Genomic DNA, 18665 nt, shown 5'->3' with positions numbered 1-18665 from the left:
AATCATTATCAATTACTTCGATAATCGAATTTATCGATTAGTACCGTCTGGACTGGATATTTTTATTTACTGTACTGTAGTCTACAGTCAGAGATAAACTTTTAAAAAAATCCATCAATGCTAAAGATCCAATCAATGAAGCTAACCTACGTCAAAAATACAAATTTTATAGAAACTTAATCATCAATTTACTGAAAGCCAGCAAAAAGAATTATTTCAAAAATTATTTCTACCTAAATTCTACAAACCCTAAAAAAACCTGGGAAGCTATAAATGAAATCATATACAAAAAGAAGAAGGAACAGTCTAATATTGTCTTAAAAAACTCTTCTAAAAAAAACGAAATCATTTCTGAGCCTACTGAAGTTTCTAATGAGTTTAATAAATTTTTCACTACCATAGCAACTAAAATTCAAGCTGAGATACCAAACATTGGAGATTTTAAAGAATACATAAAAAGACCAACATCAGGCAACTCATTTTTCTTTACCCCAGTTAACAAGGATGAATTATTAAACATTTTCAAATCCCTAAATCACAGGAAAAGCTCAGGTGATTTTAGTATTCCTGGTAAAATCTTTGACACAGTTCCAGACTCCCTTGCAACTATTTTAGAAAAAATCCTAAATCTCACTTTTCAAACTGGAATTTTTCCAAACTCCCTTAAAACTATTAAAGTAATCCCAGTTTTCAAAAATAAGGGATCTAATCAGGATGTTGATAACTACCGTCCAATTTCACTATTATCAACATTGATAAAATATTTGAAAAACTTGTTTTCTCAAGATTAATGTCTTTCCTAGATTTCCATGGTATTCTCTCAGAAAGACAATTTGGCTTTAGAAAAAATCATTCTACAAATCTTGCTCTAATCTCTCTTACTGAAGAGATTCGTAGGTCACTAGATGATAGCAAGTTCTCCTGTGGTGTTTTCATTGATCTGAAAAAAGCTTTTGACACAGTTGACCACAAAATCCTACTCAAGAAATTAGAACTCTATGGTATCAGAGGTATTCCCAATAATTGGTTTCAATCATATCTTTCTAATAGAATTCAATATGTTTCATATTCAGGTGCAAATTCAAACGCACGTAAAATCTCAACAGGTGTTCCTCAAGGTTCTGTTCTAGGCCCTCTTTTATTTTTAATTTACATTAATGATCTATGTAATGCAATTGAACATTCCCTAACCTCCCTTTTTGCAGATGACACGAGTCTAATCTACTCAGATAAATCTCTTATTAACATTGAAGAAAGTATCAATGCAGATCTCCAAAATCTTTATATATGGCTTTGTGCAAACAAAATCTCTTTGAATGTAGCTAAAACTAAAATTTTACTTTTCAGGAATGTACACAAAACAAATCAAACATAATCTTCAGCTTTCGATTAATAATATTCCCCCCTAAACTTAAGCGAATCAGTCAAATACCTTGGAGTAACTCTTGATCACTTTTTAAATTGGAGAATAAACACAAACAATCTATGCTCTAAATTAAGTAGTGCCAATGGAATAATTTCTAAACTCAGACATTTTGTTCCTCTATCTACACTACTTCAGATTTATTATGCTCTATTTTTTTCGCATCTTAATTATGCTTGCCAAATCTGGGGTCAAAAACATAACTATAATGTGGAAAGAGTCTTTAAACTTCAAAAACGATGCTTACGAATCATGACTTTTTCTGATTTCAATGCTCACTCTAGTAAAATCTTTTATGAACTTAATCTTCTTAAAATTTCTGATCACATTAATCTACTAAATATAACTCTTGCTCACAGGATCTTATGTGGCTTTTCTCCAATTAGACTCATGAATCTATTCTCTCTAAACTTTTATCAACATAAACAAAGAACCAGAGGGAAATCAGTGCGTCTTCTTTTCAGGCCCTCTTTCAGAACTTTTATGTATGGTACAGAATCTATCACCTATAGTACCATTGTCCAGTGGAATGATTTACAACAGAATTTTCCTGCTTATCCCTTGACTGACTTAACTGGTTGTGAACTTAGGATAAACTTACACAATTATCTTGTATCTGATTACTAATTGCTTTGATTGAACAGTGACAGTAAAGCTATAAAAAACTTTTATTAATTTTTTTTTTTTTTTTTTTTTTTTTTTCTTTTTTTTCTTTGAATTACTTTCAAAATTCACCTTTCAAAATCATGTTTCCATTTTGATATACCTAAATACTTATTTAATTTATTCATAATGATCTCATTATTGATATATTTTATTACATACATATTTTTTCTTTTTCTTTTTTCTTTTCTTTTTTGTCTATTTCATTTGTGTATCTTTTCTATTTTTTGATATTTTTAAGTTTAGTTTTCTACTTTTTATTCTCCTCCTTCATTTTTATTTGTCTGTTTTAAGACTTTTACGTGTTCAGTAGTTTAAGAAATTCTTCCTAATTATACTAGTATTCCTTGGAATTACAAAAAGGTGGCCCATCTCGAATAGCTTGCTAATATGAGGTCTCCATTCTAGCATTGTTTAGTTTTATTATATAATTTAACATAAAACTTTGTATCATATTTACTACTACAATCATGAAAAATAAAATAATACTACTACTACTACTACACAATAATACGTCAGGATTTTTTGCCTAATTAGGCAAATACTTTTTTATTTATATATTGATTTACGGATCTGGCAACAATATTTTTGCCAAAAAAAAATAAAATAGAAATTCAAAAACTTTTATTTAATTTTTCTCCTCCGACCTTCAAAAAAGAACAAAGGAATAAAAAAACCTTTACTTTAAATAGGAAAACAAAAGAAGAGAAAGAGAGAGGGTGTTAAATCATCTAACACAGCTGTGCCCTATTCTGCCAATGTAAAGGGTAGATCCTTCCCTTAATGTCAGGGAACTTCCCCATGGAATTTCCCTATCCACAAAAAAACAAACTAAATTATATAACTCTTTGTGTACACAGTCGATTTTATTTTTTGTAATCGCTTTTTTTTAAAGTCCTTTATGTGATTGTTAAAATTCAAGAGTAGATATAAAAATAGGCATACCAGAAAAGTGGGATGGGGGAACCTAAGTGGGAACCCTAAGGGTGAACCCTAAGCTAAATGTGAACCTATGTCAGTCTTACATATACACATATCAGTCTCTATGTGTACATGTTTTATGTTTCAGTTTATTTTTAGTGTTTTTTATCCATAGACTCTATCTAACACTAGTCTATAACGACATCTTGCACTTAATTCTTTTGTCTTTAAATCTAAAAAATTGATATTTTAGGAAATTTCATAAAATTCTATTTTATTATTTCCTCCGATTTCAAATTTTTAAAATGAAAATAAAAAAAATTTAAAACATCAATTTTATTTTTATTTTTTTCCATCCTCCTGTCCAAACATTTTCCTCATAATGTCCGTAAACCAGAAAATAAAAAAGTAATTGCCTTAGGAAAGTATTTTACACGATTTTTCTGACTTTCCTGATTAGGAAAGAAAACTTGCTCAAAAAAGTGACCTTTTCTCCTAGAATCACTCCATCTAACCATGCCATGATCAACCATTAGTTTCAGTTAGTCAAAAAAAATATGATCTCTCATGGGTGAAGCGTTAAGATATACCGTCTGCATTGTGTAGAAGGGGTTTTATTGGGTCTTTCCTTTCCTAATTAGGAAAGCCTTTGACAAATGGAAATGATTTGGAAGCTTTTAGGTCACCTATTTAGTTTGTAGTTTACTAATCAGAATATTAAATGGCAGAGTCCCAGAGAATTGAATTGGTTGATTGGCTTAGTTTTTTTTGTTGAAAATAGGTCCATTTGTCGAATAAATGCAATAAACCAGCTGCGCTGGAAGCTCCGGCTTAAGAGATTAAAAGATGTGAAAGATGAGCTTGTTGAGTTAGTTGTGTTAGAACGTTGCACACAAACTGCTAATCAGAACAGATCAGAAAGCCCAGTAATAATTCTATTGCAGAGCGAGTATGAGAAATAATCTTAACGAATAAAAAAACCAGCTGGAAGTTTAGCCCTTCTAAGTGATTACACATGCACTTTCTTGCCTAAAGAACCAACCCCACACCCGCCCACTCATCCTGGACTAAAAAGTTCAAAATTGGAGCTAAAGGAGATAAACATTAAGAAGTCAATATCTCCAGTTCTTTATTTGATTGTCCAGATAAAATTTCGGGGAGAAAAATAGCCTAAATTAGAGGTCCAGGGCTTTTAGCAAAGCATATTTTTTCTGTTGGGATAATACTTGAGGGAGAGTAGGATAAACCAAATAAAATGGTACAATAGTGTGTATGTACCGTGAGTGGTCCTAAATCTGACAGCCCTGCCTAATTCCGACCCCCCAAATAAAGGTTATGAAAAAAAATTCTATGTTTACAAACACTCCTTCTCCAAGTTGAACGAAAAACTATTGCAAGAATTCTCAAAACAAATTCAAAACATCTAACAAGATGGCTATAATGTCAAAATGTCAATAATGTAATTAAAAAGTGTGAGTTGTAAAAGTCTGAATGTAATTACCTTTTATTATCATTTATATGATGTTTGACATATTGCAAAAAAAAATATGTTTCGTATAAGAAGCAATTATTGTTAATTATTTGGTTCAACTGGTTTACTCTGTATCAAATTTCCCAGTTTAGTTGACACTTTGGTATTTTCGTTGCGTCACAGCAAAAGGTTTTTTTTATTTTAGTTTGTATCTTTGAAAGACCACGTCGGATTTAGGCAGGGCTGTCGGATTTAGGCAGGGCTGTCGGATTTAGGCAGGGCTGTCGGATTTAGGACCACTCACGGTAATAAATAGTGGTATATTTGGAAAAAGCCTGTTTCGGGTTTGAAAAATCTTCAAAAGGAACAGTCGCCCCAGCCAATGAAATTACGACAAAGTCCAAAAAATATCATTTTAAGAAATAATACTGTGAAAATTTCTCCAATCTTGTTCAAATTTACACAGGAATTGTGTTTTAATATCCTTTATTGAATTCTCATATTGATATGTTTGTAAAATATATGTGTCGGGTTTGAAAAATCAAAAGGAACGGTCGCCCAGTCAGGATCATTTTCAGCCATACACATAACACCACAAAAACTGCTCAGATCGATTAAAACTAGAGAAGTTAGCCATATGCAAGATTTAAGCACTCGAGCAGCTGACGATTCATGGCCAAAATTTCTCCAAAGTCTTTCCACATTGTTAGACCAGTATGCATCAAACTTCTCATAAATCATGTCCAAAACATCATGAATAATGATGAAAATGATCACTATCTTTCACTGAGATTTGCAGCTAAGCCCACTTTCGGCAGCCATCTTTTTCTAAATACTTTCGCAATATTATCGAAATCCAGATAATCCGTTTTTATTAAATCGGAATAGATCATCGGATTAGATAAACAAAAAAAATGTCTTGACCGTCGTTGTCGTCGTCGTCGGACGAGAGAGAATTTAAGGCTCCTAGGCCGGAGCAATAAATACCAGTGTCCATGGTGATATTTTGTATATACACTACTGGAGTTTTGATACTGAAACTTGGACCAGTGATATGGTATTTATTGACCATTTAATGTAAAGTGCGAAATTTCAATTCAGTCGTGACGTGATTTTATTCAATCATTTGACCGTATGACCATACTGGCCAAATTTTATGATAAAATACAAAATCTATAGAAATCCATTGCAAATGCTCACTCAGGAGTCCAGAGTCCTATCGTAAATAGCGAGGTTAAGCAAGTGTTTATTTACACCGTTCAATGCGATATTGTAGGCCTGTACATAAGATTTCACTTGCATGCTTTGCTTTGGCAAGTTATGTACAGGCCTACGGTATCGCACTTTACGGTCAAAATAAAGCCGTGCTTAACCTCGCTAATACCTAATGAAAATAGTTTAGTGTGATAATCTCAATAAAATATGAAGTATAGAAGTATAGTATTTCTGTAACCCTTTCCATGTCAATGACTCTATCTTAACTCGACTTTATTTGAAACCGTCTTTTTGTTCAAAGTTGACAAAAATATATTGTGCTTTCGTTGTTCAACTGAAAAAAAAAATAATTTAAAAACGACTCATGACTGACTGTGTTTTGACCATATTCTTTAAAGTAGTTTTATGTTGTAGTAATTGGTTATTAACAATAGACCCTTGCGTTACAATCGGAGTTTTAAAGGAGCTTACAAAAAAACACCAAATTTGGATATTTTTAACTAGATTCTGCTATCTAGAAGGTTGATTTGAAGTTTCCCTAATGGCACTCTGTCTGACAATTCAATAATATACGGCCACGTACTGCGCCCGAAAGCGTCTAACAGAAAGACCTCTAATGTCCAAAGAGCTATAAACAAGCTTCTCATCGGGAGATGTAATGGTTTATAAGATAAATTTGTAAACAAAGCTTAGAATAGAAAAAAGGGTTTGGTTGGAATTATAAATCTTTAGCACAATCTAAACATATTGGCACCTCAGAACTTTCGCTCTGAAGTCGATTCAATTCAACGAATATTTTCTTGTGTTCTGATGTACTCTGCATTTTCCATCCACAGCCAGGACAACTGTCTACTATCTCGCTCCTCTCTTTTCTCCATGAGTAAAAAAATGAAAATTTGTTGATTTGTTGGCGTCGTTTCACCTCTTGACATACAATCCAGCGCAATTTCAGTTTGCGTGCATTACGTCCGTGTTGAAGTTTAGCATACATAAAGCGTGCACGCTCTTTTGCTCTTTCACAGTAGAATTGATTGCATATCCATGGTCTTAAGCGTGATAAATAAGTATCGAAAAGACAGGATAAAAACATGGTTAAAATCATCATTAATATTGTTGCAATGTTTGATTTGTTGGTGAAAATAGGTCGTGGTAGACATGGTTCGCTTGATAGGTCCATCTTATTGATATCCCACATTTGCCAGGCTGTCGAATTACCATTTTTAAGCTGCTTGGACACGCCAGCATTGGGGACATCTCCAAAAGAGATTGCAAACTTTCCATGGGTTACTAAGCTGGACAATAACTGAGCAAGGGCATAATCTGTAGCTAAGATGAAAATGGTTAACGCACTTAAAGCAACAGAAGGGAGAGCTCGCATCAGAATCTGTTTACCATCTTTCTTTGACAATCGAACGGACGCACTGACCTGATATTTAGTGTCCAGCTCCCAATGGCGAAGAGGTGTTAGCTTTGGCCATTCTTCAGGGTACTTTCTCCACAAAATCTTAATATTGTCATCAATAAACAAATTATCGAACGAATCATCTGCATAATAATTACGGAGATAACAGTACGATATTGTGATCAGTAATATTAAAGAGATCACAATGCACAGCTTTTTCAACACTGTAACATATTTTCTGAAGAACCCAAAAACGTTTGAAAGAAGGTTCATTATTTGCTCGCGTATTTCACGTATATTCGGAGCATTAAGCATCTGACGAAAATCTGGTTTCTCTCCGAACAAAGGGACTTTAAAATCTGGTACCACGTCTTGCATCCATTCTTGTAATTCCTTTAAAGCATTGATGTCAAGTTCAGAGTTGATGTCGATATTCGGAAAGGGGATAACATTCCCACAATCTAATACTTCGCGTCTTTTTCTCGTAAATAAGTCGAGGAAAGCCTTCCCGACTTTCTCAAGTTCTGACAGAACAGAATTGGCCACTTTGCATGGACTGTTGAGTTGTTGGATAACGTCTCTAATTGTTGACATACCCTTTTTGAGATCACTAATTTGCCTTTGTAACTCCTGTTGTCGAGCCCGCAACTCTTCCTTAACTTTTTGTGTTGAGTTCTTTACTCGTTGACGGAGTTCATCGTATTCCGACTCCATCCGTTGTCGCTGTTCTCTTAACAAAGCACTCGATTTAAGAATGATTTCTTCTAGCTGTTTGTTATAAAAACAACTGGTCTCTTTAATAGCTTCGTACATACAAGTCTGACTTTTGACCACTTGATTCAAATTGTAGTTTATGTTAGTGATCGGTCCGTCCATGATAAAACTGATAGTCGCCGTCGTTAAGATAGTTCGTCCACGACCTGCCACAATACCCGGCAACACCAACATACAGAGACATCTAACTTGTTTCGAATATAGACCACGCCATAAGAGAAGTAGTCCAAGAAAAATGCTTACACCAATTGCAATGATATGATAGTTTGCTTCACTGCCCTCTGTATATGATTGACTATTTGGTTTGGTTTTACTATGAGAGCTGTTCTTGTCACCACAAGTAAACGTGAAATTATATTGGTTTGAGAATGTCAGATCGATTTCGTTGGAGTTTGATGCAAAGGTGAATGCGATATACAGATACATCAATAACGTGTAGAAAATGCTGAAAAAGATGGCTGCATATTTTGAAGTGAAGAGCCATTCGATGATAACTTGCTTGATGCTTACCGATTGTTGATCGCTGTCATCTTGCAGTGATGGTAGCTTTTCTTCGTGCTGGAGTTGTTGTTCGATTGTGTCGATAAAAGAGCCTACCCTTCGAATGGACAACCTTTTCAGGGATAGAATCTTCTCTTTACTGGTCGAAAGCATCCTTCATTTGGATGTCTTAAATCTCGATATACTTTCTAATTGATGAAGTTTTGGTCGAATCTTAGGTTTTATATCGATTGAAAGGTATTCCTCCATTCGAATGTACTTTCTGATTGATGGTGGATCTATGTTTTGGTCCATTTTATGTCAATTGCAAAGTGTTTAATACCCTTTTATAGATATTATCTCATCACAAATATGATTTTCGATCCTCACTCATTCTCCTTTCTATTGAGTGTCACATTACAACAAGCAACTAAAATAATGTCATGTTTATTTGACCCACTTACAACAATCTCAGGAAAAGGTGATAATCCCGCCATTTTATTATTATGATGTAAAAGTCCAAAAATGAGATGGAAATTCCTATCGAACAACAAGACACTGCGTTGATCATACCTTTAATAAGCCAGCTGGCACACAACGTTGTTTTAACGTTTATCTAACGTTCGCAACGTCCATATAATTTTAGATGAACGTTGAAACAACGTTGTGTGCCAACTTGGAAGCTATACACGTTTTTTTTTATTAGAACCTAGTTTATAAGAACATTGAGGCTGAAATTCGTCGAAAAATTAAGAACATCGTAAGAACATGCCCAGCCTCAGTTTGGAAAAAAATTACAAGAAACTACAATTTTTTCTTCTTTTCAAGCAGTATTAACTGAACTTGGATTTTCTAAAATCCAGAGTCAAATATTGTCCAAATTTTACCAATTTTAAGTGCTCTTTATTTTGCATGATATTGTCGATTTAGAGGAGTCTGAAAAATTAAGAACGCATTTAAGAACATTTTAGGCTGAAAATTGCTAAAAAAATTAAGCACATCCAGGCGCAGCCAAATTTTAGGTGCTCTAATAAAAAAAAAGTGTGTAAGACTAAAAGAATGTTGCCCTTCTTTGTTAGCGTGTTCTATCATGAAAATAATGAACAACCTTCAACCAACACTTCAGTTTTTGGTACTTTGTGACTTTCGTTTTTGAAATTTCTTGAGAAATTAGTGCATACCTGTTTTTCACTGTAAACCTTTCGAAACTGTTGTGTTGCAAAATGCCTTTTCATACGTCTACACTAAATGAATACTTTTCAAATTAGGTCTTGCTCACATTGGGCCATTCCATTTTATAACTAAGTGGACGAACATTTGGGGGTAATCCGAGAAGAATATCCAGGGAGACTATGGAAGTGGTTTTTCATTTTTCCAGGGGGTGGGAAATTTTTTTTGCAAGTTTTATTCCAGCTATTTTCCAGGTGGTATCAGCGTCCTGGAAGCTCCCGTTTTCGATCAAATTCAAAGTCATCGTCAATTTTTTTAAGAAACTCTCAATTTAGTTTTTTTTTTGTGTTTGAATTAGAATTTCGAAATTCCACTCCGACACTTTAGGCGTACAAACTTCCGCGAACATAAACTTTCGCGAACCAAGACATGAAAATGAACATTTTTAAACTGGCTTAGAGAGACAAATACTTCTTGAACTAGGCTTAAACTGTTGTCTTTTGACTTATGAGGATTTAACAGGCTAAAGAGTGCCATATAACTCATACATTTTATTTTAAGTTAAAAGTTTTACAGGTTTTTTTTTATTATTTTGTCAAGAATTTTTCGTGAGCATAAACTTCAAGACATTTACCTTTGTGAAAAGGGCTAAAGCTTGCGAAACTAGCGTGAAAGATTAGTTTGTACGCCTAAAGTAATATCGATATTTATTATGGGTTTCAGCAAGATTTTTTAATCCTGATTCTCCTTTGAATATTTTGTTCGTCTCTATAATACACAGGTTGCAAAATTAAAGTCTGAAGACAAATCACGCTTTTACTCGGAATTTTTATGTGCTTATTACATGACATTTATTTCTGACTGGTTATCAGCTGTAAGTTGTATAAAAACAAATAACATGGGAATAAAATCACGTGAACTTTTTTGAGTAATCACATGTTTTGACTGTATTTGTATAATTTTGCCACCCGTGTATTCGATCTTTACGTCGTGTTTACGGGATTAAGAAGTCTTTTCACTATTCGATTCGCTGAGGTTTGTTTAAAAATCCAGTTTCCGTTGAAAAACAAACCAGGGTGTGTCCACTGTACGCCCATCGGTCTTTCCATGTTTAAAATGTTAGCAGTTATATTGATAGAAGTGCATCTATCCGCAGATACCTATGTCGTCCTTCCCAGGACTCATCAGTGCAGCTCGAGTAAGCAAGCATAGACTGCCGTTGTCATTAGCGTGCTCAAAACGTGTCGAGCTTCGCATAATCGCTCGTGGTGAACGGAGAAGCAGAGTCTATAGAGTGCTCAAAGAACCGAAGTTCTGAGCGTAACACATCTATCCGCATTGATAGAAGTATCAAGAACTAAGATTTCTTGGACGTCTTGTTCTTTGGAAAGATATTTTTTTCACCAAAATGCTTTCCCTGGACTCACTACTTTGTAGATTCAGTATCGCTGTTTTCGATCATTTTTTTTGGCAAAAAGATTCTGGGCTCTATAGTACAGTGAGCATTTTACTTCGGGGAAAGCCGCAAATTAACATCGACAAAAGCTTCAATAGAATTGCTGCGACTCATATTTTTTAATATCGTTACGTCGCAAACACGTTTGAAATATTCTTGTATTGTCAAGTCAAGTCGAATACTACAATCGGCGCCGAAATATTTTTGGCGAGAATGGCTGTTTCAGTACTTCCACTTTGTTTCATTGGATTTTTCGATTTGGGAGGGAGCTTCCAGGCTATATTCTCAGCCTTATTGGAACATTTTTGAGCTTTTAGATCCTTAAATCCTAAGCCTTAAGTCTAATGTTAAAACTCTATTTCCAACCGTACTTTAAAGCACTTAAATATCACTTGTGGTTTTAAAGTTTTGAGGCAATTCCCCTTTTATGCCAAATATTTCGGCGCCGACTGTAGTAATTCGCTGTAACAACGAACAAAGAAACATCTCTTTAAAATGTGATGTTTAAAAAGCTAACTTTTACTTTGGAGATGATAAGTTTCACCTGTTGCAATCAAGATATCCTCTACATTTCTATTAACCACAATTATGCGCCTATGAGATCCCCTAAACGTTGTTTAAATAATTGATCACAAAATCTGTGCTTTTTAATTAACCCATTAATTGTAAAACATTACTTTAAAAATGTCTGTCAAACCGTCCTTAAGCCTTAAATATAACTTAAAGTTTGAGAGCACACCACCATGTTATGTAATGTTTTCGCGCCGGCACGTGCCTGCTTTTTTGCAATTAACAACAACGGGAAACATTTTTTTTAAAATGGAGGTTTGTAAAGCTAACTTTTATCTTGGATTAGATTTGCAATTTAAACTGTTCAATCAAATTATGTCTACTTTTGTAGCCACGTCAATTATTCACTTGCTAGTTCCCAGAAAAGTTTGTGTTTAAATAAATGATCAAAAAGTCAAGTTTTTAGCATTAACCCAAATTGGGCTAAAGTTAAAAATGTCAAGGGGTAATCCTATGCAAAAATGGATTGTAATTTATTTTTGGAAGATTGGCCTCGGTGTAACTTTTTTGCAAAGGAAACTCAAATTTTTGCAACGATTGTTTAGTGTCTTTGTTTGACCTACAAACTTTCTCTTCTTTTTTTTATTTGTTACTTGTTACATTTTAAACTATGCCATTTTCGTCAGATTTAGTTGCAAGGGCGTCAGATCGTCAGATTTAGTTTTGACGTCATTTACTGTCTGTTACCCTTTCACTTCGATGAATGTTGTGCAGATAATTTATTTTCAGTTTACAAGTAATCATGAATAAATAATTGTTCATCATAAGAACCATGACGATTCCATGAAATTCTTCCACACTTGAAAGATATCCCGAAGAGAAGGAGACAAAGAGAAAGTAGGTTGCTAGGTTACGTTGTTCTTGTGCGGGTCCCTCTTTGTTCCAAAGTAAACAAGCCTTCTTGTCTACCCAACAAGCCATTGATTGATGAGTCAGTGAGGGATGTTGGTTAGTTGGGTTGGCGATTGTTGTTAGCTATTAGTTTGTGTATGAATTACAAATTGTCGTTACATAATTGTGAGGCTATTTGCCTGAATAATATTTGACTTTTTTGAATGAAGGGTTGGGAATGGTTAGAAAATGATCAACCATCTCGGATGAGTCAATTTTTCTTAATCCATCAACAAGGAACTCGTCATTATTCCTAAAATATTCTCAAAAATCTGTTTTAAGGTTTTCATTCACTTTGGGTTTTATTTTCAGTATCTTGTTTATTTTGTACTCCGTTGTTCATTTGACGGATTGGATTCAGCTTTTTCATGGATGGGGAAGAAAAAATAACATTCAATCAATACTTCGTTGTGCTCGCTTGCAAACAAACTCAAACCGATAATATTTTGGGAGTAATAACGCGGTCATGCTTCGAAAACCTAATTTTGAATGCTTTATAAGAACATTTTCAACTAGCGAAATTGCTTCATTGAAACTTGACAACCTTAACCCTTAGGCTTATCTTTATTAAACTCTCATTATCTTTTAGATAATTGAGCATACATGAAAATCCATGGAAATTAATACCGCCTTGATAATGATATGATTCTTTATCGCCGGTATAACTTGGACAAAGTTTCAAAGGACTTATCATGAAGCCTTTCTTTTGAAAAAAATGTCCAATAACACCAATTGGTTTACGGGAACCGGAAAGGCTGGGAAGCTAGAAATGTGCAAGGGAGCTGAAAGTCGTTCCTGCATCAAAAGTAAGGATTAGCGATATATAATTCAATTTTAGAGAATGGAAGTTTTGAATCTCAATAACTGTAAGAAGAAGAGGGAGAAATAGAAAAATATTTTGTTTATCAGAAATGTTACTTTTTGTTCAACTTCCATCCATCTATGCATCTTTTCCCCTTTTTTTTATAAGAACAAAGATGAGCCTGAAATTACTCAATTTCAAGCAATTTAGTAGGCTGCATGCATCCCCAAATTAGTTTTGATATATATCTAAACTTATCAGAGGGGATATGTGCAGGCTAGCAATTTAGGGGTCAGAGTAGTAAAAATTGTGTATAACGCCTAGAATACCTCAATTCACCCTATAAATAAGAAAGGATAGGAAAAATTTGAGGCTTGAAATGTCAAAAAATTAAGAACAGCCGAGCCTCGCAGCAAAACTTTACTGGTTCTTATAAAGAAAAGTGTACATTGTATCGAAAGAAAAGAGACCTTCCGATATGAATAAGTTACCATGACAACAAGTTCCTTGATATCTCATTCGTTATTAATTCATGATTAACATTTCTATTTTCGTTTTTGTTGGAAGAAGAGAAAAATTGAAAAGTTGCTTCAGAAAATGTTGCTTTTTTACGATGGCTCTGAGGGAGAATTTCCTCTCCATTTCAAATTCTCTTTTCCTTTCAAAACAAACAATAGGTTCTATTGTTTAACAAAAGGAGAAGTGAATTTTAAAAGGAGAATTATCTTCACCTTTTGTCAAAAGGAGAATTTTTTTCACTTCACCTTTTGTCAAAAGGAGAATTATTTTCACCTTTTGTCAAAAGGAGAATTATTTTCACCTTTTGTCAAAAGGAGAATTATTTTCACCTTTTGTCAAAAGGAGAATTATTTTCACCTTTTATCAAAAGGAGAATTTTTTTCACCTTTTGTCAAAAGGAGAATTTTTTTCTCGCCTAGATTTGGATTTTTAGACTAATCGTCATGCATTTTAACCTTGAATTTTAACCTTAACCTTAATCGTGAGTTGATGAGGAAAAGCTTAGTAATTCCCGTTGTCTTCGGACCATCTTTAATCTGGCGTTTGTACGAAAACCATGCCGGCCGCGCAACTTATGTAGAAAACAATTTGCTTCAAATTCTACTATTATTCTATCATTTTAGTCAGAGAATCTGCCGTATACTATCTTCGCTTTTTGATTTGAATGATAGCGCTGCGATACTTTTTCCACCATCAGATTTTCAAAGGCAAAAAGTAGTTGAGCTCCAGCTCCTGGACTATCTATCATTCGGCTTTACTTCATTTTTCCCTCCTCACTCTAAATGCGGTCCGTTTTGTTTCTGGGAAATCTAATAAAGGTTATCATGTCATGGCCTGGCTATTAGCTAGTACTGTTCATATTCAACACGAATGATTGTCCACACACGTGTGCATTCCCTTTGAATTCCCATTTCCATTTTGTCAAAAGGTGAAGTGAAAAAAATTCATCTTTTGTGTTAAAAGGAGAATAAAATTCATCTTTTGTGTTAAAAGGAGAAAAAAATTCACCTTTTGTGTTAAAAGGAGAAAAAAGTTCACCTTTTATATTTCACTTCTCTTTTTCATTAAAAGGAACGGAGAAATTTTGAAAAAGAGAATAAAACCGCTTTCAGAGCCATCGTACTTTTTCGAGAATTTAAGAGGAAAAGATTTCGAGGGAAAGTTCGTGACTTGTTCATTGCAAAATTCGCATGTCATTTTTTTTTCTTTGACTGTATACCAGTTATGATGACTGGTATTCGAGTTGACAGATGTAGGGAATGTGTCAGTCAAGTTGTTTACACGTTTTGGAGGTCGGTTTGTGCATGCATAATTGATGGCTAGTTCGGATTGAAATGACATCAAGCAGTGGCTTGGTTGGTGGGGTCTATTCTTCTTATTCAAACCATTCTTCGTGCTTCTCAATGAAAGTCGCCTAATCAAACAGACTCATGGTTGCCATAGTGACAAGTTCCCACGTGAATGGAAATGAAACTGCAGCATGGTGTATCGTTTCTTGAAAATTTGTCATCTTTGAAGTAAACATCATTCTCTCAAGTTTTCAAACACATGTTCATTTGAATATAATGAAATTGGTTGAGAATTTTGTGTTGGAGAAGGGGTTTTTGATGTGATGGCATGGGATTGTAATTTAATGATTGACCAATCATTTTATGCATTAATTATTAGACAGGACCCTTTTGCTCGTTTTCCCATGACGACGTATAAAAAATCTGGAGTTGTTTTACAGGCGTCAAATAACGGAGGACTGGTTCTTCTTTTGCGCAATTTGGTCTGATTTTCTATTTGGTTGGTGAATTTCTTTCTCTGTTAAAGGACGGTTTCACTATTTTAATATTTGCTTGGGTGCGAGGGCGGTACACCCCATTTAGTTGCAATCAAACATTTTTGTAGTTGTCACCTTGGATTGTGGGAAGGGTGTTGAATTTAAAGTCAAAGATGTTTTTGATTATCTAATGTAGTAAGCTAAGATCTCCTACATGTTCTCATTTTGATTGAAATAATCTTCAAGATTATGATGAAAATCTCTTCTTGGATTCGATTATCAATTTTGATGAAATATCCTTGATGGGTTTTTTGTATAATGTTATGTGTGAGAGTAAGTACCGAGTTTATGTATGTGTGTTTTTCAGTGACGGAGACGGTAAGGTTCTAATTTGACTAGATCCTAACCAGCCGAGGACGACGGTAAATCAGCACTTTTACCGTCCTCGATTTTGCGGGTCAGAAGTGCGGGTTTTTTCCAAATCGCTTCAGTCACTTTACCGTCCTCAAAAGCGCAAATACATAAACTCGCTAGTAACTTCTCGAGGGTAGCTCTTTTCGTATGATAATGAAGGGGCTTTATATTTTGGTTTTTTTCTGTTACACAGGCCTCAATTATTGTGTCCAGGTCAAGTTTATGTATTTGCACTTTTGAGCATCGTAAAGTGACTGAACCCGCAAAATCGAGAACGGTAAAAGTGTTTGATTTACCGTCGTCCTCAGTCAGTCAGAGTGTAGACAAATTAGAAACTCACCGTCTCCGTCGCAGAAAAACGCACATACATAAAAATCGGTATAGTAATGCTGCATTCAGTAACATCGAGGGTAAGAGAGACTAGAAGTTAACTTTTAACCAGTGTAAGAAATTATAAGTTGTTGTCATAAAAATACTGTAAGAATGTAGCGTGTTGATTTGATCAAAAACACAAACTGATCTTTTTTCCGTTGCACCCCTGCCTGACCTAATTTCCTTTTTGTACAAGTTGTGTTTTTTAGAATTTGTTGAATGAATTGAGTCGCAGGTATGGTAATACTTTGTGTAATAGATCAGGAGTAGTTCCGTTAGGCGCTGCTTGATACCATTTGTCTAAAGATGTGAATGAAATCTGATGGAGCTCATTTATAGTTCGTGCTTACATTAGAAGGGTGAAGGGAAAACGTAACTCGAAGTCTTTCTTCCATCCCCCAGTTTCGTAGTTCGCTACGAGACTGAGGTTTGTTGTGGTGTTTGAGGTAGGTCAATTTTTCTACCACGCATTTTCGTTACTTTTAAGAAAAATCGAGTCTTGCATGATTCGCTAGCGCTGTTGATCGAAAGTTATCACTTTTATGGACTCTGCTCCTCTTTTATAGGGTCTTGGAAGTGGGGTCAGGTGCTTGAATCTGACTACTTTGGCCGTCTTTTACGTTTTTTTTCAAGTTTTTACAAGTTTTCAGTTCTGACGGCTGCCGAAAAGGAGACGTCACGTCGCTGTCTAGACGTCACTAATGATTTCTTTGTTTCGTTAATAAAATTGACAAGTGATGAGATTTCGTGTACTTGACCTTTGGCTAATTAAAGAAAGCCCCCGGAATCCCGAACATCGTGTAGTCAATCGAGAGAGAAAGGGTTTTGTATGTGATTCTATTGAACGATCTTTATGCGTAATAGTTTAATCTTTTAATAAGATTGCATTTAAGGTTTTTTCTTTCTTTTTCTATGTTATTTTTATTTTTTCAACTTCTCTTATTTTTCTTATCTCTTAAAATTTTTCAGTCGCTTAAAGTTTAGTTTTGTTTGAGTGAAACTTTCTTCTATTGTGTTCTTCATGATGATTCTTCTGCTAGTGTAACCTCACTATCTTCAAAACAAATTTTCTTCAGTTTAATATTTTTCGTGAGATGGTTTACTGCACTCCTTGAAATTGAAAGTGGAGAGAAAGATAAGTAAGTTCTTGTTTGGTGTTGTGTCATGTTTTTAGAATAAATGACGGAGAAGAAACGCTGGAATACTTACGCAATCGTTTTGACGTTTTTTACGTATACGTCAGTAATTTTTATTTTACGAAAATTGCATGGCTGGCCATAATGACACTCCTCTGGAATTTCTTCCTTATTTTCACCTCTTCCTCAGTCTTTTTTAAGGAGACGTTTCAAGCCAACGCATTATATTTATTACAGTATTCAGCTGTATTATTCTTTCCTTGGCATGCCGCCAACTCTTTCCTAATGACGTTTTTCTACGCATCCCTTTTGTCGTATCTTTCTCTCTGATGATTGGAACAAATTTCTTGGTATCTTTCTTCCCGAAACAATCGACATAAATATAGTTTTTTTTATAAGAACATCGAAAATGTTTCAAGCCTTCGGACGCTCTTAACTTTTTGAGTATTAAGCTTGACAATGTTATTTAACAAGTTCTTATTTTCCCCATTTTGTGATTATTTTTGTCTATTTTCTTAAAAAATCTGGTGTTTTAGAGTCCCCAAAGCCTTAAAATGTTCTTAACATGTTCTTAACATTTTGGTCATCGAAGTATATAGTTTGTTCTTATAAAAAACGTATAAAGTCGTTTTTGAGGTTTAGTTACGACTTGATGATACATCTATTGACGACGTCAACACAACGATAATCGATCCGTCTTGACGTCATTTTCTTTAATTGGTCTGACTTATCCTGAAGTCAAACGTTCCAAGATATTTACAGATTGGCATATAAACAGAGAAAGAGTTTTATATAATCTTAAGTGAAAAGTATAGACTTCTTTATCGAGTCATCAACACAACTGTGTCAGATTTTACTGCTTAAGCATACGCTACTTTCTCAAATTATTTGGTTTAGTCAAATACACGTTTTTTTTATAAGATAACTTTTTAACTATGTTCTTAAAATGTTTTTATTTTCTCCATTTTGTGACCATTTTGACCCACTTGCCTAAAGAATCGTGTCTTTTTTTGAGTCCGCAGAGCCTTAAAATGTTCCTAACTTGTTCTTAGCATTTTGGCCATCGAAGCCTTATGTTCTTATATAGTTTGTTCTTATAAAAAGAAACGTGTAGTCTAGCCAAACATAATAAAATATTGGTTTGAGTTGGCTGCCAGATGTGCAAAATTTCTTGTAAGACAAGACATTAGGCTGCTTTCAAGAGATTGTTGATAACCCCAC

The 18665-nt window shown here is 34.4% G+C and overlaps 2 protein-coding genes across 2 annotated transcripts in view; one reads left to right on the top strand and one right to left on the bottom strand.

Annotated features, from left to right (window-relative positions):
- The window catches only part of LOC136805619 (uncharacterized), a 28917-nt gene that overhangs the window by 1184 nt on the left and 9068 nt on the right, over window positions 1-18665 (top strand). The window lies entirely within an intron of this gene.
- Window positions 6412-8523, bottom strand: LOC136805642 (DC-STAMP domain-containing protein 2-like). The gene has a single exon (XM_067062219.1). It carries the CDS (start codon window positions 8521-8523, stop codon window positions 6412-6414), a length of 2112 nt encoding a protein of 703 aa, XP_066918320.1.

This window comes from Clytia hemisphaerica, unplaced genomic scaffold (assembly GCF_902728285.1).
Source record: "Clytia hemisphaerica strain Z4C2 unplaced genomic scaffold, Clytia hemisphaerica genome assembly, whole genome shotgun sequence".
NCBI lineage: Eukaryota > Metazoa > Cnidaria > Hydrozoa > Leptothecata > Clytiidae > Clytia > Clytia hemisphaerica.
Note: the sequence above shows the minus strand (reverse complement) of the source record. Positions and strands in the feature narration are given on the sequence as shown.